This window comes from Numenius arquata, chromosome 1, assembly GCF_964106895.1.
Source record: "Numenius arquata chromosome 1, bNumArq3.hap1.1, whole genome shotgun sequence".
NCBI lineage: Eukaryota > Metazoa > Chordata > Aves > Charadriiformes > Scolopacidae > Numenius > Numenius arquata.
The window spans coordinates 138811938-138836788 of NC_133576.1; the positions used below are offsets into that span (position 1 = coordinate 138811938).

At 43.3% G+C, this 24851-nt stretch overlaps 1 protein-coding gene across 2 annotated transcripts in view; it reads right to left on the bottom strand.

The window, feature by feature from the left end:
* UVRAG (UV radiation resistance associated) overlaps positions 1-24851 on the bottom strand; it is a 117251-nt gene that overhangs the window by 24487 nt on the left and 67913 nt on the right. For both annotated transcript variants that reach the window (XM_074147284.1, XM_074147293.1), the window contains exon 13: positions 13080-13158. In XM_074147284.1, coding sequence (XP_074003385.1) covers positions 13080-13158 — 79 coding nt within the window. The remainder of the gene's footprint in view (positions 1-13079; positions 13159-24851) is intronic.

The following is a 24851-nucleotide window of genomic DNA, read 5'->3' on the forward strand; positions in this document are numbered from 1 at the left end:
GTACGTGTTTGAGGACATGCACAACACACTGTGGAACTAAACATTCAGAGGAGCCAAAAGCTGAGAGTCCTGGAGGAAACGCTCGCTCGTATTCGTGAAGCCCTTCCTGAGAGCAAACACAATCCCCCCCGAGAGAGGTCTCAAACATTCCCCTTCGTGGTTGGAGCCTGTTGTCCCAGTAAGGATATGGGAAACCATCGTCAGAGACAGGCTGGGGGAAACGGCCATTTACATCAGTAAACTATTCCTGTAAAATCTGGTGGTTAGTGTGCTCGTTATAAAAAATAACATCTATGGGCCCCCTTGCCCATAAAGGTGCCTCTCATATACCATGACCATTTTACAGAAAGAACATTAAAAAAAAAAAAAAAGAAAAAGCAATTTAGAAGATAGAGGAGTTCCTGGCCTCAGAAAAGCTTCCCCAGTTCCCCAGCGAAGCACTCCAATAACTAAAACCACGTTTACTGGTGGGCTGTAGTCTTGCTGCGTTAAAGCCTGATGGGATGAAACCATCCAGCGTAACCTTTCCAGGTTTGGGTCAAAACTTCTTAAAACACCTCGGTATCACAAAGTCCTGTTTATTGGATTCTAAGGCACGGGCACACTTACTTCCTATGACCTCATCCATCCCGAGCTTTTGTATTAAAAATCATTACATCAGGCACAGAACAAAAGGTCAGACGTGCAAAAGGCAGAAGGAGAAAGACAACATTTTGTACCCACATCTTAAATGTGATGTTTTCTTTCTACGTTTAGCTCCCCAAGTGTGATTTTGCACTGCACGAGAACCTCCGAAACTTTCTTTTTTTACCTACAAACACCAAAAGTGCAACAGTCTGAGGAGCGCACAGGTAGGTACAGAGAACTCACCCACCTTGTCCCGGTTGGAAATCAGAATGAATCTACCCAGAGCCCAAACTCATCAGCCAGGCTGGAAGGCTGCAGGGCTGCACTGGGGCTGTCCCGTCAGCTTGGGTGGTAGATGAAGATCTGCCTCCCCCTCTGCTCTGCCCTGGTGAGGCCACATCTGGAGCACTGGGACCAGTTCTGGGCTCCCCAGTTCCAGAAGGACAGGGAACTACTGCAGAGAGTCCAGCGGAGGCTATGAAGATGATGAGGAACTAGAGCATCTCTCTACTGAGGAAAGGCTGAGAGACCTGGGGCTGTTCAGCCTGGAGAAGAGCAGACTGAAAGGGGACCTCATCGATGCTGAGCAATAGCTAAAGGGCGGGTGGCAAGAGGATGGGGCCAGACTCTTCTCAGGGGTGGCCAGTGACAGGACAAAGGGCAACGGGCACAAACTGGGACATGGGAAATTCCATCTAAACGTGATGAAAAACTTCTTTCCTATGAGTGTGGCAGAGCCCTGGAAGAGGCTGCCCAGAGAGATGGTGGAGTCTCCTTCTCTGGAGACATTCAAAACCCACCTGGACACGTTTCTGTCCAACCTGCTCTGGGTGACCCTGCTCTGGCAGTGGGTTGGACTAGATGATCTCCAGAGGTTCCTTTCAACCCCTACAATTCTGTGATTATGTGAACATCCGCACCAAAGCCTGTGGCCTTCTCTCTGCTAGTGATGAGGTTTCACACTAGATAGACTTTTTTTTACACTGAGGGTGGTGAGACACTGGCCCAGGTTGCCCAGAGAGGTGGCAGATGTCCCATCCCTGGAAACATTCCAGATCAGGTTGGATGGGGCTCTGAGCAGTCTGATCTAGTTGAAGATATTCCTGCCCATGACAGGGGGGTTGGACTAGATGACCATTAAAGGTTCCTTCCAACCCAAACCATTCTATGATCGCTCAATGACAGTTCAGAGCAATACAATATGGTTTCCAAGTAAGTTTTTGGAAATTTGCATATGGTCCTATCACTCCTACGTTTACTTGTTACTTTCATATTTTGATAAATCTCCCCCAAAACCAGGCAATTTTCCCATTTGGCATCAGTTTAGCTTTCTCTTGTACCTTAAGATGTTGCAGAAAAGGACCTGCAGAATTGTTTCTCTCCACGCAAATAATGGACTCCACTCGGTACTGGAAACACGAAGTCTTCCAGCTATTTGTTCTTTTATAGAACAAATAGAAGTGTTGGGAAAGCCCTTGTTTTAAAACATGGGTAAAATTGAGCTTTTGGCAGTTTTTCCTAAAGCGTTCATCCAGGTTTGTAAAACCTGCTCCTCCACGTGGGAAAAAAAAAAAAGGCTCTTGCTTCAAGAAAGCGTTACTTGAAGAGCAAGTGATTCCGCTCGTGCCACAGAGACTAAACATAGGAAGAATTTGGGAATTCTCAGCTCCCAGTCCCATGTTTCACCTAAGCCGAACCGCTTCCCAGGCATCTATTATACTACTTCTAGTGGGCAAAGGAGACTGACTTCTAAAACAGACTAGATTTTAAATCAATTACGAAGATCTCTCACTCCAGAAGAATAGAATCAATAGTTTAACCTGTAAAAGACTTGTTTCCTATCAGGATAACACCATCATTCAGTGAACACCAAATAGCACCTAAACCAGACCCATACTGGAAATCATTTCTCCTACGATGGAACATATTCCAAACTTAAAAGCTGAGGTCAGGGAACATTAAACCAACAGCGACAGCCTTCCTGAAAACAACAACCAACTTATATTTGCTAAATTGAACTACAGCTTGGTTTTTGTTTTTTTTTTTTTTTCTATTTACACAATATCAGCTTGAGAAATATTCGCATGAATTATGCACAAGGCCAGCAAAGAAAGCCACAATATCCCTTTTAGTATTTCAAGTCTCTTGAAAAACAAAATACTTTCAAGCTCTGGATTTCCAAGCATTCTGGACTGATCAAAAAGTAAATGTACCAATACATATCAGATGCTTTCATTCCTTTCTTCCAACTCGCTCTAAAACTTCAACCACAGTATACAATAAGCCTGAAAGGCTGGATTTATGGATGATTAAGCAGCTGTCATATCCCAAACTTTCCAAACAGGATTTGTGCCCTGATGTGCCAAATCCTATGCATAAAAGTAGGAGACAAACCCCGCCTCACGGAGCAGAAAATATACATATTAAACTATACAACAGAAGAACAAAGGACAAGGGTGGATGGAGAAGTGAAAATAACAGAAGCTCAGCAAAAAAAAAAAAAAAAAAAAAAAAGAAATCACAGCTTGTCACTTGTTAATGACCGATAAGAGCAATTTTTACGTATTAACACAAGTGAGGGTTCAGGAAACGATACACATTATAGCTTGGGGTTTTTTGCCCATTAAGAGATGGCAACAGAGAAGAAAGCGAGAAGGCTCCAGGAGGAAGGGACAGGCTCACAAATGAGGTCCGTGAATTCCACAGGTGTTAATGCTTAATATCTGAAAGTCAAGCTTTGTCTCCAGCGCACACCCTCTACTCGTTAGGAGAAATTACACACTACATCTTTTTCCTGCACTACCACAGTGTGCCACGGCTTGATAAGAGAGCCCACCTCCCTATCTCTTTCCATTTCAAAATGCAGCTCTTATATATACTACGAAGCAGTTTAACTTGGCAAATCCCCTGCGTTTATGTCAGCTTAACTATATCAGGAATCCATTTTCCTTTGATTACTAAATTTTGGTTCTATTTTAAACACATACTCTCCTCTTTTGTATTTTTTTTTTTTAATAAAAAACACACTTAGTGGCCTGAAGAGTTACCGCCCAGAGATGATGACAGCTACATAGTACACAAGTGATCTAACACACAGAGCATCCTTGCATAGGGTGGTCACCAAAATTATGTCGGAGAAGCGACTCCAGGCACAGACGATGGTGTCACCTCTCCTTTTCCACCCAACCACGTTCGCCCCACCTTGTCTGCTCCGCACCCTCTGCAACCAGAGCAAGAATCAAAGAATGGTAGAGGCTGGAAGGGACCTCTGGAGATCATCTAGTCCAACCCCCCTGTCAAAGCAGGTCCACCCAGAGCAGGTTAGACAGGAACGCATCCAGGTTGGTTTTGACTATCTCCAGAGAAGGAGACTCCACCACCTCTCTGGGCAGCCTGTTCCAGAGCTCTGCCACCCTCACAGGAAAGAAGTTCCTCCTCATGTTTAGATGGAACTTCCCATGTTCCAGTTTGTGCCCGTTGCCCTTTGTCCTGTCACCGGCCACCCCTGAGAAGAGTCTGGCCCCATTCTCTTGCCACCTGCTCTTCAGATATTGCTCAGCATCGATGAGGTCCCCTTTCAGTCTGCTCTTCTCCAGGCTGAACAGCCTCAGGTGTCTCAGCCTTTCCAGAAGCTCTGCCTGGGCTCAAGGTGCAGTGATGGGCGCAGGTTGGAGAGCCAAGATCTGCTCTTCCGCATGTTAACGCTGGCCTTTGCCGATCCGTACCCACTGCCTACGGGCAAGGACAGGCAGGCTTTGATGTGAATGAAAGGGTGGCTGTTGTTACAGCTAATCCACTCTCATTTCAACCTATTTTATCTTGGCATGGGCGATAGGAAAGGAAAAAAAGAAAGCCTTCCAACAAGTTTGCAAAAAAACATATGTAAATTCCCCGATTCGAAATGATCTGGCTGGGTATCAGCCCGTTGCTGCCCTCGGAGACTTTCAGGAATGAAACTTCTCCTAAAAGCTTTTGGCTCTGTGCAGCTGGAGAAGGTACTTTGTGGTTTTTCAGGTGCAGTCCTTTCCTCTTAACATGAAAATGAATGCTTGGCACTTTACAAGATGAGGACTCGGCTCTGGCTTCAACCTGTGCTCTTTCAAGAACACTTTTCCCTACGCAGTTAAATTGGCCCCAAATTCAGACAGTGCATTCTTTCTGAACTGTACGTTTTATGATCTTAAGTTTAGGGGCCTCATAAAAGATGTGGTGTGCAAGTCACAGTATCCTATGCTCGAAGGGTCATAACCACCGCATCCACACCGATACCCACAGAACTCTTAAAGGCCCTTCTGCGCGTAGTGTTTATTGCCAAAACAAATTTCTAGTCCTAACATTTCTGCCGTTCAACTTCCCATGGAAAAGTTTAATAGTCGCTATTATAAAGTTGATTTTCTCACATGCTAGATAGTCTAATAGAGCCAAGAACTGGACATCTTGCCTCATTTCACGTTTAAGAGCGGAATTTCAGTTCAGTTTCTTACATATATCACTAGTACCTAAGCATGCAACTTTTGTTCCACGCAGCCATTAGAAAACATATAGAATCATAGAATCACAGAATTGTCTAGGTTGGAAGGGACCTTTAAGATCATCAAGTCCACCCATCAACCTAAGTCTGATAAAAAAAAAACCAAACCAAAAAAAACCCCCCAAAAACCATCACTAAACCATGTCACTAAGCACTATGTCAACCCATCTTTTAAATACCTCCAGGGATGGTGCCTCAACCACTTCCCTGGGCAGCCCATTCCAAGGCTTAATGAGCCTTTCGAGGTAAACATTCTTCCTAATATCCAACCTGAACCTCCCCTGGCACAACTTGAGGCCGTTTCCTCTTGTCCCATTGCCTGTTCCTTGAGAGAAGAGACCGACCCCCCCTGGCTACACCCTCCTTTCAGGGAGTTGGAGAGAGCGAGAAGGTCTCCCCTCAGTCTCCTCTTCTGTAGACTGAACAATCCCAGCTCCCTCAGCCTCTCCTCATAAGACTTGTGCTCCAGACCCCTCACCAGCTCCGTTGCCCTTCTCTGGACACGCTCCAGCCCCTCAATGTCTTTTTTGTGGTAAGGGGCTCAAAACTGGACACAGTACTCAAGGTGGGGCCCCAGTCTGATGACAACTAAAATACATCAAGAAGTATTTTGCTTCTCTTCTATGTTTCTATGAACGTTAATTACCTCGTGCATTAAGCAAGCAACTGAACCAGAAAGCACTGTTTCAGCAAGAGCAGGACACAAGGACGCAAATATTGTCTGCCACCATGTGGACAGAGTGACTCCGGACACACGAAAGGAGGGCTGGAGACAAGTTATTTGCCTGGGTCTGTATTGCATTGACGTGAAAACAAACATCCTTGGGGGAGCTGACAAAAGATTGAGTGATTTCCCTCCCCCCACGTCAAATAGCAAAGTTCGTCTGTTCCTAACAACTGTCAGATGAAAGCAGAACAAGTCTTTGGGCAGGGCTGAGCAAACCATGCCAACGTGAACAGGATTATCGGTCTAACATCACTCAATAGTTGTCTGACAAAACAAATCAAGGCTGGATCAGAAGAGAAGCTTCGCCTTGCGAGGCGATCATGTGCACACAGTAAGATTGAACAGGAAAAAAACCCCTTTAACTCATGTAGTGTAACAAATCAAAATGATATCTCAAAACCTGGAAGCGATGCTCCGACTGCCACCAACAGAGGTGGTGGCAGAGCCTCCCTGACAAACACCGGCGATGAACTGGGGTAAGACTAGACACAATCGCTCCAGAGCTTGGCCCGAGGGAATGAATTCTACAGAACAGTCCAAATCCATTTGATTCTGGTTTTGCAAGTCTCCTTTCAAGAGCCAGTAGTTTAGAGAAGAACAGAGCACCACCATTTCCGAGGCCACGGCCACTAAAGGCAGATGGAGACAGTGACCAAGGTCACAGAAGCAACAAGTCTCAAAAGCATCTTGCAGTGATGATAGTTCTGGCCTATGGTTCTATGGAGAAGCTGGACTGAGACTCAGAATAAGAAATGCAAAGATCCAGAGACAAATTAACTTCCACCCCTTTTGGTGGCTGTCCAAAATACCAAATCATCATTCGATACTCGAGTTGCAAATAAGTTGATTATCCCGTGCAAGAAAACAGCTGCAGTAAAACCCCTTCCGACTGGGACCAGAAGAAACTCGCTCTACAGCTTTAAGACAATTATTTCCTCTACAAGCAATCGTGCAACTGGACATGGAATAGTGCCTGTCAAATATCATGCAAGAGACAACCTCTTGAATACCTAAACAAATTGGAAGTTTCATGAACAAGATGCTCTCTTCAATGGCTATACATCATATATGCATGGATTAGAAAGAACAACCAATACAGGAAAGAAACCATGTAATATCACCTTGTATCCAACTTTGGACCAGGCATTGGGCCAGTAGGTCGAAGGAGGTCATCCTCCCCCTCTACTCTGCCGTGGTGAGGCCACATCTGGAGTACTGGGTCCAGTGCTGGACTCCCCAGCTCCAGAAGGACAGGAAACTACTGGAGAGAGTCCAGCGGAGGCTACGAAGATGATCAAGGGACTGGAGACCTCTCTGCTGAGGAAAGGCTGAGAGACCTGGGTCTACTTAGACTGGAGAAGACTGAGAGGGGACCTTATCAATGCTGATCAATATCTAAAGGGCGGGCGGCAAGAGGATGGGGCCAGACTCTTCTCAGGGGTGCACCATGACAGGCCAAGGGGCAACAGGCACAAACTGGGACATGGGAAATTCCATCTCAATATGAGGAAAAACTTCCTTCCTGTGAAGGTGGCAGAGCCCTGGAACAGGCTGCCCAGGGAGGTGGTGGAGTCTCCTTCTCTGGATATATTCAAAACCCACCTGGACACGTTCCTGTGCAACCTGCTCTAGGTGGACCTGCTTTGGCAGGGGGGTTGGACTAGATGATCTCCAGAGGTCCCTTCCAACCTCTACCATTCTGTGATTCCTGAGTAATGACACAGTGCATGCTCACTAAGGACTCAACCTCAAGAAGGACGGTCACTAAAACAAGATTGTCTCTTCTTATGTAATGAAGAACCTACACTGAAGTCAGGCCCAAGCAATCAAGGCTCTGGGAACGAAAGAGAAAGACAGCAAAACAGCCAGTAAAGCAGCAATAAAGCTTCTTTTTTCCTACGGGCCTGAGACTGGAAACTTAAGGCCACTGCACTCTCACCCTCCCACACTCTAAGGTTAAAAAAGAATAAACAACTGAGAGGAAAACCCTGGAGCACAGAGACTATTGCTCGAGGACTTGTAAGAGCTCAGGGTAACAAGGTCCATGTCGATGCCCTCACTGAGCTGTGTTGCCACATGCCTTCTACGTTCAGAGCAATGAGAACCCTCCAGGAGATGCCACCTTGCCAAGGCTGGGTGTTTGCTTATCACCCATAAAAAAACCTCACAACCCTTCAGTGAGGTCCTAATATTCAGTCACTGTAACTGGAGGTTTTAAGGGTGTAATCTCAACTCCTCTACTGTGAAACCAATGCAAGAGTTCATTCCTTTCTCCTACTAAAGCCTCATCTTCCTCAGATACTCCAACACACATCTGTTAACTCAGCAGCTGCAGAGTTTGTGGGGCCAGTTACCTACTGAATGATCTCCCAGTGCCTAATGGTTTTGAGAACTGAGCAATTCACTCCCATTTTTAGCAGCTTCACCTTTGACAACGCTCTGGAATGACAGTGATTTTTTGTTGTTGATATTATTAAACATAAATCACTAATTTCCCTTTGAAAAAAACCAACACATCTGTATGTTCATTAGAGTCAAAGAGCTGAAATCTTAACTGGAAATTTATGATCTCACCTAATATTACCCAACATAAAAAAGCTACTCTGTGAAGTTCGTGAGGGATTCGATTTTACAAATAGAAAATATGGGGATTGAAACAATTTGTGCTCACGTACAGATGGAAGTTATTATCAACTCTCGGAATTAACACACATTGTTTTGACTTCGGAATGTAACAGCAAAGCAAGTTTCTCCAAATAAATGCTCTACCAAGCTAGCACTGAGCTGCTTCTAATTCCAGCTGAATTCTCCCGAGTGCAAGATGTGGTTTTCATTGTTATTATCCTGCTGTTTTACAAAACAGAAACACTTTATCTCTAGAAGAGCTTTTATTTCAGTAATTTTACTTAATATCAACCCAGTCTCACTTTTACCCCACTCACGTTTCTCCTCGTTGCCAGAACTCCAGGTGATTGTGAAAGGAAAAAAAAAAAAAAAAAAATCTGCGAAACCAGGGGAGCTCATACAAATCATAGAATCATAGAATGGTTCGGGTTGAAGGGACCTTAAAGATCATCTAATTCCAATCCCCTGCCATGGGCAATCCTTTCAAGTAGTTCTTTAAAGTTGATACAAGTTTTTCTGGGCTCTTTGTTTCTAACCCACAGCGATCAAGACTTGCATGAATCACAGAATCATAGAATGGTTAGAGTTGGAAAAGACCTCAAAGATCATTGAGTTCCAACCCCTTGCCATGGGCAGGGACACCTCCCACCAGACCAGGTTGCTCAAAGTCCCATCCAGCCTGGTCTTGAACCCCTCCAGGGATGGGGCAGCCACAACTTCTCTGGGCAACCTGTTCCAGTGTCTCACCACTCTGAGTAAATAATTTCTTCCTGAGATCTCATCTAAATCTCCCCTCTTTCAGTTTAAAATTGAGTAATGTGATGGAGACTCAAGCTCTTCTCTTAACCCTCCAGTAGAGTCAGCACTGTTCCTCCTTGGCACCTCCAACCTTCCCACAGCAGCCAAAGGGAATTAAGCAACCAATCCCCGTTAATTAACAACAGAATAATTTGCAGGATTGGTTCTCTGAATTAAGGCCAACACCTTTGGGCCTTTTTAAGGGCCTTCAGATGTTTTGATGATTTAGAGATAAGAAGCAGCTGCTCATTCTCCATTCAAAATTGATTATTCTCACACATTTACCTGAACTAAGCGTATCTGGAAGCTTCTCTCAAAGCAGCCTCAAGATCTTCTGAAAGCTGCTTAAATACAACAGTTCCAGCCTCCAAAGGAACACACAAAGGATTCAAACGATCTCAGATTTTTAGATCAAGTCAGCCCCTGAGTACAGAAGTTTTGTGATGCATTTCTGCACGTTATCTACCTGTTCTGCTTTCACAATGGAATTTCCCCTTGGCAGAACTATAAAAAGCTGCAATATTTGACCAAGGACATCAAAACAAAGGTGACTACAACAGTTTATATGGACTTCAGTAACACTTTCCTGATTAAATAAGTAGTAGAAGCCCCCCCAAAATTCTGATATTATTTTATTATGCTTTCATATTCAACAGCATACAATCTCAAGCATTAACATGTGAACCACTGGTGTTGCACAAACCACTTTAAAGTTTGGCCATCGACTACTCAAGCTTGTACCAGCACCAGTGACCCCATGCAAATTTGGAAACTCCTTTATACAAATATGTACTTAAATCTTAATTTACTTTTATGTGTTTAAACACGTGCCAGTGATTTCAGAAACCGACTGCAAGGACTTGGAAGGCAACATGGATGAGTGACCATGTGTTCAACTGTTCATGGTCCTTTAGAAATAGGACAAGAACAAAATCAGAATGAGATATTTCAGTAGGTCCAACAGTGGTAACTCCAACTCAGAGATGACAGGTCAAAGAGAAAAACAGGAAAACAAGTGAAGTGGTGACAGTTCTTATAAAAAAAATACTAAAAGTGACAACTAACTCAGATGACAAGAATTAGGAAGACTCAATGGAGAGTTCATACTCTTAATCAAGAAAGAAGCCCAGAGCACTTGCATCAAACAACTAAATGGCAAACCAGCCTGGAGAAGAGAAGGCTCCGGGGAGACCTTATAGCAGCCTTCCAGTACATAAAGGGGGCCTACAGGAGAGATGGAGAGGGACTCTTTGTCAGGGAGGGGAACCATAGGAAGAGGGGAAAGGGTTTTAAACTGAAAGAGGGGAGATTTAGATGAGATCTCGGGACGAATTCTTTCCTGTGAGGGTGGTGAGACACTGGCTCACGTTGCCCAGAGAAATTGTGGCTGCCCCATCCCTGGAGGGGTTCAAGGCCAGGATGGATGGGGCTTGGAGCAACCTGCTCTAGTGGGAGGTGTCCCTGCCCATGGCAGGGGGTTGGAACTGGATGATCTTTGGGGTCCCATCCAACCAAAACCATTCTATGAAACTCCAGAATAAGAGCAAAACTATGAAAGGCTGAAAAGCAAAGTGAGCAGCATCACGACTCCCAGGTTACACAATGAACTAATATATTTACAGAAGTAGAGATTAAGGAAAGCGTTGATTTGATAGTAATGGAGAGAGAAAGCTTCCAATGCATTTGAAGGAAAGAGTATTTAATCCCTTTCTCTCACTAGTCTTCCCTCTGAAAGTCAAGTGTGAACAGCTGGCTGCCATTATTAATACCAGCAACAAAGAGTCACAGTCTAAGTTATATTAACAGCTTGGTTAAGTGAATTTCCAAGATTAGCAGGGCTTGATTAACTTCATCTTAAGCTATTTTAGCCTTTAAGTAATTTCAGAGCCATTGGAGGTTATCTTCCAAAATACACTAAGCACGGGCAAGATACCAGAAGTCTGGAAAATGGTAAATGCAATCCAAGCTTAAAAAACAAACAACACCAAAAGACCCAGAAGCTTTACTTCAATTTGGGGTAGGGAATGGGGAAAAAGTGGCAGAAGAGAGAACTGGAAAAACAAACCAATCAACTAGAAAACCAAGCACAAAAAAAGATCAGAATTTTCAAGAATAAAACTGTCAGACCATTCTAATTTCAAGCCATACAAACAGGTTAGAAACTGAAATGTCATATTTCTTTTGGAATTTAAATAAATCTCTTGGCACTTGATGGTGTAATACACTCGCAAGTGTGCTGGGTAAATGGGATATTGATGAAGTATGAATGAATACAGAGCTGGTAAGGACTCTTTGGGTGTAGTTAAACAATGGTTCACTGCTGTAAATGGAAGTGCTAGTGAAGCAGGGCTCCACCTGGGTCTAGGCTTTACCCCAGTTCTAGTCAATATTTTAATTAGGTGACCTGGCTACAGAATAGGCTCACATGCAGATAGCACGAAGCTGAGACTGAGTTCTCAGCCCACCGTTCCCCATCTTCTAGAGTTTTGTCACTAAATCAGGAGACGTGATTGGGAAGAAAAAGGGGCATCTAAAGTACAGCACATAAAAGATGAATTAAATGAGTGATCTGATTTTATTGCTGTGCAGAAGAGAGCTGAGGCTACAGGTTGCATGAAATCCACAGTGTTAGGATGTTTAGAAGTACAAACCTATCAGAATATAATGAACTGAACAAAAATGACAAGACCTGTGAAGCATTTCTCCCCTCCTACAAATTCTTTTGAAGGGAAAAACTTCACAGTGTATCCAGCTTTGGGCACTGCTCTTCAAGAAAGATGTGGATTCAGATGGAGAACAGGAGACAAGAATGCTCAGAAGTTGAGACACGACCCCCAAAATAACACTTGAGAGAGGAGAAATTGTCTTTCAATGCATAAAAGTTTACAAATAGAAAGAAAATTAAATGAACAGATTATTGTAAGTGATTATGTGGTTAAATAGAAGCAAGACAGATTTGGATTAGATGTTAGAAAATACTTCAATGGCCAGGGCAGCCAACAACTGAAAGAGACTACTGAGATCACAGGCTTTTCCTTCAGGGAGGGTTAAACAAATATCTACCAGGGATGGTGTAAGAGCAGCTGACCCTGCCCTAGGATTAAGCAACAGCCTAAATGGTCTCCCCAGGTCGCTTTCAGATCAGCTTTTTGAACATTTCCTGAATTCCACACCAAATGAGTCCACAGCAGGTATTAGTATCATCTCAAATACAAGTTTGTAAACTCTCATGCGTTTGCCAAAGTAAAGGATGATTTTTAAAATACGCTAAGAGCAATCAAGTAAGGATTAGAGGACTTTTTTTTTAAAATATAAAGTCATGCATTAACAAGACTTAAGGTTTTCCAGCTTGTTGCCTTTTCTTATCCTAAGTATAGGAGTACAATACCACTTAAAGTAATACTACAGAAAAATTAAAGCAGTAATGAGAATGACACGAATGGATCTTCAAGTATAACAGAATAAAAAAAAAAAAACAAACAGAAAACATTTACAATTTTCAAAACAGGGTGTATAGACTCATAGTATTTCTTTGAAAAGGAAATAATTCATTATTAACAGGCAAGTCCTTCTCCAAGCACCACCAGAGAAAATGTCAAGCACCAAGCAGTAAGGTAAGTGCAGGCAATGGTTTGAAGAACATCTCCACTATCTCACAGATGTTTGCCACAGAGAGCAGCATCACGAGGCAGTAGATGCCCACTCGTGCCACGCTGAGACTAAGCAGATTCTAGGTATTCAATAAAAAAAAAAAAATCTCAGTGTACCAACCTGTGCTATATTTTTGTTGAGAAGATATACTCCATATTCAAACTGCAGCTTCTCCCCTCCTTTTGGGTATAAAGGAAATCTGATTGGAAAGAAAGAAAAAAAAAAAAAAGTATTTAAGGTGAAGTTATTCAGATGCTTAAGTAAATTTTAAAAAGCCACAGGTACCTTTTCTGAGAAGGTAAAGATTTAAAAAGCCTCCCTTGCTAACGTCTCCCCAGAAACCCCTCTACAGGATGTGATGTACTCGGAAACCCTCTGCAACTCCAGTCAACCAGCCTTTTAAAAACTGATGTCAAAATTCAGTTAATTAATTACATTTTCTAAAAGTATTTGGGGTTTTTGAAAGTTTGTAAATGTTTTATGACTCTCCCAGTGCTGCAATATCCCCCTCACTCGGCGAAGTGTGTTTTAAGAAGCGGGCAGTGTAACACCAGATCCTACCGTACCCCTTTGTGTTCAGCCATTCCCGTTTGGTTAGTTCTTGCCAAATAGAAATAATCTTTTAAGAAAGGTGTTCTCTTTTGATTGGTATTTTGTGATTGAAAGAGCACAAATCTCTTCGCACGCAGAAGATGACTTAGAGAATACAAGTGATTCGACTCCTTTCAACAAGCTTCACACCAAAGGCTCAGGTCAGTTAAAGCACATGTGCCAGACACCAATATAGTTTAGGGGTGGACCTGCTGGCAAGCACTTCTGAGGAGAAGGATCTGGGGGCCCTGGTGGATAGCAAACTTTCCACGAGCCAGCAATGTGCCCTTGTTGCCAAGAGGGCCAATGGGATCCTGGGCTGCCTAGGGAAGAGTGTGGCCAGGAGGTCGAGGGAGGTCATTCTCCCCCTCTGCTCTGCACTGATGAGGCCACAACTGGAATACTGCATCCAGTTCTGGGCTCCCCAGTTCAAGAGACACAGGGAACTACTGGAGAGAGTCCAATGTAGGGCAACTAAGATGATTAAGGGATTGGAGCATCTCCCTGATGAGGAAAGGCTGAGAGAGCTGGGGCTCTTTAGCCTGGAGAAGAGAAGGCTGAGGGGAGACCTTATCAATGCTTATAAGTATCTAAAGGGTGGGTTGAAGGAGGATGGAGCTGGACTCTTTTCAGTGGTTCCCAGTGATAGGATGAGGGGCAACGGGCACAAGCTGGAACATAGGAAGTTCCATTCAAATATGAGGAAAAACTTTTTTCCGGTGAGGGTGCCAGAGCCCTGGAACAGGCTGCCCAGGGAGGTCGTGGAGTCCCTTCTCTGGAGATCTTCCAGACCCGACTGGATGCAGTCCTGAGTGATGTGCTCTGGGCAACCCTGCTTTGGCAGGGGAGTTGGACTAGATGATCTCTAGAGGTCCCTTCCAACTCTGACAATTCCGTGATTCCATGATCATAGGTCACTACAGTCCTCACAAATATTATATTCCTACTGTTTATTTCTCCTATTTAATAAAGCACTTTTAACAGTTTTAAATACCCACATGTAGCAAATAGCTTATAAGAAAGTAGCACGGCTTATTTTTCTCTTAACTGCTGTGTGGGATCAGAGAACTAAAAATTTAATCCCTAAAGTATTGAAACTGAGAGTCTACATTAAAAAGTATAATTTTATGTATATATTCTAGGAATCTTTGCTTAAGTCAAGCAGTTCCCATAAACAGATTTAATATTTGTACTCTGCATTTCTTAGGTTTGTTCTTTTGACTCTTCCTCGCCACCAGGTCACCACGGTCAACGCCATAATCTCAGGACAAGCTCAAATTTATGTTTATGAGAACCACACCATGAAAGGAGCTGTTGCGTTTTTCAAGGACCGTATGTTCCGTAGCCCCTCGTCAAGACGCTGAGCAAATCATCTGCACAAAACCCCACCATTACATCAGAAACCAAAGTCTCCCTCAAATATAAGATAACAAATAGAGGAGATCAGTATCTCCCAGAAACAACACCCGTTCTAGAGGGGCGATTACGCAAAGTGGATTTTATCATCAATCAGCCCGGCGGTAAAGTACATTTGCAACTTTTAAGGAGAATTATATAGAGCCATTAAAGCCAAAGGTTAACAGGTCACGCTCACAGCAGCTCAAATATTAAGACGTCAGCTTCGAGTTTTATGCCACTTTCAAACTCACCGGGTCACTTTAAGTTGAGGAATATAAAAATCACCGAGAATAGTATATATCTAGCTCACCTTGCTTAATAGATCTATAAATCCAACTAGTTCCCCGTCTAAGAAAAGAAAACCTTTCAAAACGAACACACACAACAAAAATTCCACGAAGCATTATCCTAAGTGTAAAATACAAATCAAAAGGAATTCATTTCAATATCTGCAATTAGGCTACCCGAATGGAGCGGAATTTAGATTTAAAGGATACCCTTTACAATTAACAGTATAAAACTAACTCAAGCCTGACAATAAAAGCCGCGTTTCACTAGAAGATAGTATTTCATGAAGTCACGAGTAATGGGAACCATGTATTCTATTATTAGACACAGAGCTCTTCGATACATACAATACAGAAAAGAGCATAAAAACCTGTTTTACGGCGCTCGTTACCATCTCCCATGCATACTTTTTTTCAAGTGGTAAAGATAAAGCTTTTCTGTTTATCACGTTGGTCCTGCTGCTTTGCTAATATTCACATTTCTGTGCTCTGACTTCCACTAATTAAACTACTCATTAATAACCTGATGAACTTCAACAAAGGCAAATGTAGAGTGCTGCACCTGAGGAGACATAACCCCCTGCACCAGTACAGGTTGGGGGTGACCTGCTGGAGAGCAGCTCTGAGGAAAAAGACCTAGGAGTCCTGGTGGACAACAGGATGACCATGAGCCAACAACGTGCCCTTGTGGCCAAGAAAGCCAATGGCATCCTGGGGGACATCAGGAAGAGTGTGACCAGCAGGTCGAGCGAGGTCACCCTGCCCCTCTACTCTGCCCTGGTGAGGCCCCATCTGGAATGCTGTGTCCAATTCTGGGCTCCCCAGTTCCAGAAGGACAGGGAACTGCTGGAGACGGTACAGCAGAGGGCTGCAAAGATGATGAGGGGCCTGGAGCATCTCCCTTACGAGGAGAGGCTGAGGGACTTGGGTCTTTTTAGTCTGGAGAAGAGAAGACTGAGGGGGGATCTGATCAACACCTATAAATACTTAAAGGGTGGGTGTCAAGAGCATGGGGCGAGTCTTTCTTCAGTGGTGCCCAGTGACAGGACAAGAGGAAATGAGCACAAACTTGAATATAAGAAGTTCCACCTAAACATGAGGAGGAACTTCTTTCCTGTGAGGGTGGCAGAGCCCTGGAACAGGCTGCCCAGAGAGGTGGTGGAGTCTCCTTCTCTGGAGACATTCAAAACCCACCTGGACACATTCCTGTGCAACCTGCTCTGGGTGGACCTGCTTCAGCTGGGGGTTGGACTAAATGATCTCCAGATGTCCCTTCCAACCCCGTATCATTCTGTGATATTGAAAGGCTCTAAACTACACACAACCCCGTGGCAGCATTCATAATAAAATCATAGAATCATAGAATGGTTAGAATTGGAAGGGGCCTTAAAGATCATCGAGTTCCAACCCCCCTGCCATGGGCAGGGACACCTCCCAATGTCAGTGGATGTCTTTGCGTATGCACATTTATGACTCGGAGAAAAATGTGACCAACTTTTATGTCTCTCTCTTTGTGCGTTATCTCGCTTTGCCCATTAAGCCCAGTCACAAGCAATAAACTCAAAGAAGAGGAACCATGACATTTTACACAGCCCTTCATTGAGTATAATTGAAGGCAACTTTAACTGCTGGCTCCCTCTGTGAAATTCTTCTTGCCTGCTCCTTAGAAAAGCACAACTGTAAGCGAAATCTCTCACTCTGGCACGCTGCAAAAAGTTACGTCTGCTTGGTAAGGTTTTAGTTATACTTGCTCAAAAAATACATCTGAAAACTACTATTTTAGTATTTTTATAATCACGGAGCGCTCAATAAAATGAAAAAAGGCATTCACGTGCCCATTCTGCTCCAGCATATACTTTCCTTGTTTCCATTCTTACTATGCTTGAACAAATAAAATAAATCATTAAGCTCCTTCAAAGCATAACACAGATTCTGTGTTATTGTCTAAGATGATAAATTCAAAGAAATAAGTGTGATGTGTTTAGTGGAAAGAAATAAAAAGCCAAGCCACAGGTGTCTGTTGTGTAATCACCAGAAGAACCATAGAATGGTTCAGGTTGGAAGGGACCTCAAAGATCACCCAGTCCCACCCCCCTGCCATGGGCAGGGACACCTCCCACCAGACCAGGTTGCTCAAAGACCCATCCAGCCTGGCCTTGAACACCTCCAGGGATGGGGCATCCACAGCTTCTCTGGGCAACCTGGGCCAGGGTCTCATCACCCTCACAGCAAAGAACTTCTTCCCAGTATCTCATCTAACTCTCCCCTCTTTCACTCTAAAGCCATTACCCCTCATCCTTCCACTACACTCCCTGATCAAGAGTCCCTCCCCAAGAAATCATCTGAGAGAAGTCACCAAATCATTGGGAACTTGTTCTGATTAGACTCAGGAGTTGAGCTCTGGTCTCAGAGCTGTAGAATTCCACACCGTAAGGAAACCACACACCTCCACGCCAGCAGGTAATGATTAGGAAAAAAATGAGCTTCTGCTCTGTGAAGTTCAAAGGGCACCCTTGCAAAAATACGTTGATATTTATCTTACGACTATGGAATATTACTTCTCAATAGTGCATAGACTTCTGTCCTGGTTTGAGCTACACAAGACTGATTTCTTCTCTAATGCTTGGGAAAACTGCACTTTTAGAAGACTCTGGTGTCTGAATTTGTGAAAATATTTACTTTATAGCCAGCTAGGCTATGTGGGATTCAAGGTCTCACTGTTTTCAAGCCTTGCCTGGTGCACAGACAAGGAGAGCGAGCCCCGGGCACCTGACCCAAGCTGCCAACAGGATTATTTCATACCATGAACATCACATTTAATATTAATTAGAAAGCTTGCTGCATAGTTTCTCTCTCTCTCTCCCTTGATGGCTGTCATACTGAGAACTCTTGCCCCAGTGCTGGACCCCTGAGCCCTTCCCTTCATCCTGAAGCTGCAGTGCTCACAGTGTCCCACATTTACTGTCTCCTGCTGGGAGTGCACGGCTTCCTGTGACAGAATGGACTGAGTATATATGGACTGAGTCCTTGTATACCTTATATTAGTATCGGGATCACTACTGGTTCTTAAGTATTATTGTTAATTATTTGGCCTTATCCTATTAAATCTATTTATAATTCAACCCTCGTGTTTCCTTTTTTTCCCCCTGATTTCCCTTCCTGGGTGAAGAGGGGTCACTGGGTGATAGAATAATTGTCTAAACTCCAACAAATTGTTATGGGTTTCTCAAACCATAACAGCTTCTCAAAACACAGTCCTGCTACACCCTGAGTTTACGATAGCTGTTCTACTTCTATATAAAAAGAGCACACTGGCATATAGCAGCAATAATTTTAACAGGGACTCAATAAAGAAGATCTTAATTCAGAGAACATTAACTTGATGCATGAAAAAAAAAAAAAAGCAGCACATTTAAAATAGGTTAACCCCATTCGGAGTTGTTTCTACACGTCACATTTCCACTACACTCAAGGTTATTCTTGTTTCTTTCAAGACAAGTGAGATGTCAGCAATGGTTAAGAGCCTCTGCTGGGGAAAAGGATGAGGCTTAGCAGCCACAGAGGGAATAACAAATTAAACAAGACCCACTCTGAATTCAGGAGATGGAGAACACCGAATAAAAGCGATCCAAACTGCACATCAGGCTGATTTTAATAAAATGGTCAATACGCTCCTTTAAGATCTGAGGTAACATAAAAAGGGTTCTCAATCTTAAAACCTTTCATTTCTTTTGGAAGTTTTGGGTTTTGCTTATTTAATCCTGAAGGACTGTGACAAATGCAAAGTTTCTATTAATTTCTTCGAGTCATGGGTTCCGTTTTACAGGACTCACTGGGATACAAGTCAGATGACCAGCGTTACCCAGCTCTACCACACTGCAGGAACAGAGGTAAATCCATGAGAAATCATAAAACATACCCGTGAATTACATTTTTAGACACACAACTCACCTCCCCTTTCATGGCACGTTGCTTTGGACAAAAGTTGTATTCTTCTACTTGTGATACCACAAGGACAGAACAGTTTCTTCCATCGTGAACTAGAACATCACTAGAGCATCACGCTCACAGCCCCAAAGCACACATGAGGCTTATACTATCACAAATACTTTCAAGACCCAGGTTTTCTCAGGCTTACCAGAGGTGGTTTTTTGACTGCTATTTCTCATAGACGACAGTGAAAAAAATAATTTAAGAAATCACAGAAGCGGTTAACAAGGCACTTCTAATCATCTCTGAATAATTTCATTTTAGCAGAGATGGCAACTCAACTCATCTACCCCTACTTCACTTCTCTTCCATCTCTCTCAAGAATAAGGACCTCCTCTCTACCTACAAACTTAATTCAAACAAGTCGATATCAAACACTTTATTTCAATTTATCCCCTATTAATTACTGCCAAGCTTCCTAATCAGACGTCAGCTCCTGGATCAAGAACTCTTCAGCTTAAACATGATCCAAGAAAAACTGGCCTGGAAGTTGGGAGGGAGAACGTTATTAACAGTTAGTCAAGAAACTCTCCTCTTCCATCGAAAGCACCTAATGTTCAAATCAGATACTATTCTTAGCACTGAAATCACAGAATCACAGAATGATACGGAGTTGGAAGGGATCTCTAGAGATCATCCAGTCCAACCCCCTGCCAAAGCAGGGCCACCCAGAGCAGGTTGCACAGGAACGTGTCCAGGTGGGGTTTGAATGTCTCCAGAGAAGGAGATCCCACCACCTCTCTGGGCAGCCTCTTCCAGGGCTCTGCCACCCTCACAGGAAAGAAGTTCCTCCTCATGTTTACGTGCAGCTTCTTATGTTCAAGTTTGTGCCCATTTCCTCTTGTCCTGTCACTGGGCACCACTGAAAAAAGAGTCTGGCCCCATCCTCCTGACACCCACCCTTTAAGTATTTATAGGTGTTGATCAGATCCCCCCCTCAGTCTTCTCTTCACCAGACTAAAAAGACCCAAATCCCTCAGCCTTTCAATCTCGTGTTTAACACAACTGGATGGCCTTAATCACTGAGCAGTTCTAAGGAGGAGGAATTGTTGGGGTTTTGGAGTACTTTGGGCAACTTCGTTTCAGCCTGTTTACACCCAAGGAGGTTTTGCTGTTAAGCAACGAGGAAACGAACAAGTACAAACAGGCCAAGTACAGCTGACCGACACAATCAAATATATCTACTTGTAAGAAACTCAAGTGAGACCAACAAATCAAAGCGTGCACTCAAGTGAATACAGATTAGCGCAAGCCTAAAAGGAAGACTCTCTAATTTCCTCGTAAACTGCCCGGGCAAACAGGGGTGGAAAAGGAAGAAATCCCAGCTAAAAGGAGTGGTTAAGTGAAGTGTCAACATTGGTGTTATTTTACACTGTAGATTCTATGTGAAAGTTTCTAGAGTACCGACCCTCCCAAAAGAGTTGTGAAAAGGAAAAAGCGAGGCAAAGGTTATGCGCTTTGTTCACAGTTACTCTGACGGGGAAAAGTAACCCCAAATCAGCCTTTTAAGAAAAAAAAAAAAAACAGGGCTCAAGGTCTACCTCTTCTCCAAGCTGAAACTACATAACCAGCACCTTGCCATCAACCACGGAATTAAGCTGTAAGCTCTTCAACGATCTTGCAACACTTCACAAATGCTAAGTTTTAAAACACAAAGTCAGTTTGAACATTGGCATAAGAAACACCATTTTGATGGATGTGAAAATTACAGGCACCCAACTACACCTTCAACATGACTCTTAGGGAGCTCTAACTTTGGAGTTAGTCTTTAGTGAGATTTTTTCTCTAACATGGTATTTAGTCAAGTAGAACAAATCTACTTGACTGGTGGTGTCGTGGGGCACACAGCAGCTTTTGGACGTCCTGGAGTCACAGAGTCTACTTTCAGCAGAAATGTCTTCAGGCCCCTGGACAGGCACGGTGAGCAAAGGTGGTCGTTGGAACTCCTTTCTGCGCATCCTGTGCTGCTCCCAGACCAAAATGGTTTTAGACGTACTCAAGACTACATCTTGAACTGAGAATTGAAATCTGCTTTGGTTTAACACTGATGGAGCACCTCCCCTATGAAGACAGGCTGAGACAGCTGGGGTTGTTCAGCCTGGAGAAGAGAAGGCTCCGGGGACACCTCATAGCAGCCTACCAATATCTGAAGGGAGCCTCCAGGAGAGCCGGAGAGGGACTCTTTGTCAGGAGATGTAGTGACAGGACAAGGGGTAATGGTTTTAAATTGGAAGAGGGGAGATTTAGATGAGATATTAGGAGGAAATTCTTTCCTGTGAGGGTGGTGAAGCACTGGAACAGGTTGCCCAGGGAAGTTGTGGCTGCCCCATCCCTGGAAGTGTTTAAGGCCAGGCTGGATGGGGCTTTGAGCAACCTGCTCTAGTGGGAGGTGTCCCTGCCCACGGCAGGGGGGTTGGAACTCAATGATCTCTAAGGTCCCTTCCAACTCTAACCATTCTATGATTCTATGATGTAATGTTTCTAAGGCAATTTCAAACCACCCTCAGATGTGGTAACACCTCCCTCTAAATAAACTTCATCCCTACTTGGGGTAGGAAGACTGTCGAAATTACTTTCCAGTGTTTATTTCAGCCTTATTTCTTATGGTTCAAAGCATACTGAAGGAGACTATGCTCATGTGCTGCTGAAAGTAACTCTGAGAAATTTCAGACATAGATTCTTGCAAGAGAAAAGCCTCTTGCAAGGATTTTTCTTTTCCATGTTTACAGTTTGAGACAAGATGCCTACAGTTTGGATCAATCAGGTTTCGTGGGTTCTTTTTCTTATAAAGTATTAGTTACTTCTTAATAAAAGAAAGGGGTTTAAGCCATATCTCACTGACTTTTGAAAATATGGACTAAAGCACTGGTTTTGCTACAACAACATGGCCAGGAAGTTTGCTACTACAGTGTCTCCAACCAAACCTGATCACTAATAATGATGTATTTAAAAATTAGAAAACTGACTGCAGAAAAAAAGGTCTTTAAAGACTGCTTATGTTGCCCACAGATACTGATTCTGGAAAACCAGAGGTCTGCTTTAAAGCTAAAAATGCAATCAGCCTAATTTCAGCATTTTAAGCATCAGGACCACCCTTCTAACATAAATAAAGTGTCCTACTTATTCTACTCTAACCAGGAAGAAACTCCTCTTCGCTGTCCTACCTTTTCCAGCTGACCTTAGACAAGGACATATCAACCATCGAGATCTCGTTTAATTTTATATCCTCAGTTAATCTCTCGCTGTTTTACAGAGTAACCTCGGTGTTTGGTGAACACGCAGTAAGTCACCGTGGGACTCTTGGTTCAGTCAGATGGTCTCTGTTAGGAAAAGCTGAAAGAATCCTTATTCCCTACATTTATTTCAGACCTCAAGTATCTCTTACGAATTCAAGTCCAAATACATTTACTGTTGTGTTCTGTGATTTATGAACTCCTCTGTATCCAGAAAAGTCACATATGTACCAATATATTGGTGGCCAATTTTTATTGTCTATAACCGCCTGTCTTTAATACAAACTATTTTTAAAGCTTAAGAAATTGCTTCATTTTTAACTGCTTTCACCTGCTTCTACTTTGGTCTTACACCATATGTTTTAGATCTTTTATTCTCTCTCCTGTTCAGCATTCTGCCATATCCCAAATTATATTAAAGTCTCAAAGTTTAATCTCTCCTTCAGAAAGCTCTTTAGGGAAGAAGTCAGTAAAATAATGATTTTTTTTTTTTTTTTTTTTTTTTTTTTTTTTTTTTTTTACGCATGACATCTAACTGTTTTCCACAGGCTGGAAGTGTGTCACAATTTAAATAGCGTATTACATCCCATTTAGCACATCTAAGGAAAATTCCAAATCTAGTTTGGAATTGTGTTAGATAATCTTAATTTTCAAAGCGATGCAAAAGTTCAAGGACCCCTAATATTTGTAGCTTTGCACGCTAAATTAACCGTGAGGACATTTATGTTTTAAGAACACTTAATTATCCATTATTCAACTGGAGATCAGAAACTTAGTCCAATGACTAAATGAAGCTGATACCACTATATCCCTGGAGGTGTTCAAGGCCAGGTTGGACGGGGCTTTGAGCAACCTGGTCTAGGGGGAGGTGGCCCTGCCCTTGGCAGGGGGGTTGGATGAGATGATCTTTAAGGTCCCTTCCAACCCAAATCATTCTATGATTCTATATTTTTCACATTACCATATTTGCTGTACTTTTGCTTCCTGCCCAACTGCACCCACCGAATTTGTCAGAATAAACTTGACGTGGCTTTTTCCTTCCCTTCTTATTTCCAAGGAGAGCAAGAAGAATGGTTGCGGGGAGATGACAGTAGAGCAGACTTGGCAGAACGCAGCCGAAACCCAATTATTCACTATTATACAGATAAAGAACCGATGTAATTTCTGTGACTGTAACGGTCACTGTTGTGATAGTGGAGAGTCATCCATCAGATCTAGGGAACGACTGTGCCTCACACAGCATGACCAAAAAATAGGGCAGTTTAGAAAATGATGAATTTCAAGCTTAAGCCCATGGATAGGACACAGTATGAGGATAGAACTAAACAGCCCAACCCAGATAAGATAAAAACCTGAAAAAGTCACAAGTTCTTGCTTGATACAACTGAAGTATGAGGAGTGTACAAGACCAAGGTTTAAATATTTACTGAAGTTTGATATATTTCAATGTCAGCCCCTTTTGGGGGGCTGCAAGAGGGGCAGGCAGGGGAGGAAGGAGCTAGCATTTTCCCTCCAACTGAACCACATCCTGTTTGCTCACTGTAAAGGAATGTTGGATCCAGAGGAGAAAGCTCAGCTGTTGAAAAGTGCTAGGACTTCTCTCAATCAGAAACCTTGAAAGCCTTTTAAGTGAGAAGGACGACCATTGTCCAGACAGGTGACTTCAAATGACTATTCCCTGGGACACTTTGAATCAAGCACTGGGAAAAGTAGGCTGCTAAAGAGCAGCTGAGGGAGCTGGGGGTGTTCAGCCTGGAGAAAAGGAGGCTGAGGGGAGACCTTCTCGCTCTCTCCAACTCCCTGAAAGGAGGGTGTAGCCAGGGGGGGTCGGTCTCTTCTCCCAAGGAACTCATGACAGGACAAAAGTAAATGGTCTCAAGTTGCACCAGGGGAGGTTTAGGATGGATATTAGGAAAAATTTCTTACCCGAAAGGGTTATCAAGCTTTGGAACAGCCTGCCCAGAGAAGTGGTGGAGTCACAATCCTTGGAAGTATTTAAAAGCCAGGCAGACGTGGTGCTGAGGGACATGGTTTAGTGGTGCCCTTGGCAGTGCTGGGTTGATGGTTGGACTCGATGATCTAAAAGATCCCTTCCAACCTCGACAATTCTATGATTCTATGACATCAAAATACCCAGCACTTTCAACCTCTTAAGCACTTCACCAGAAGACCCAAGGCTCAAGAAACTTTGGCTGCACAGCTTCAAAACCCGTTTCCTTCTCAGATAAGCTGGACCATAGTTGTATCAACTTCAGAGCAGAGACTGGCACAGATCTTAATAGCAGACTCATGGAGCTGAATTCTTTTCGAAAGTAACACAATTAAAGTGTGATAGTATGAAACTGCCTTCACCACCAGATTTCTCAACTCTAGAGATGCACAACAGAGCACTT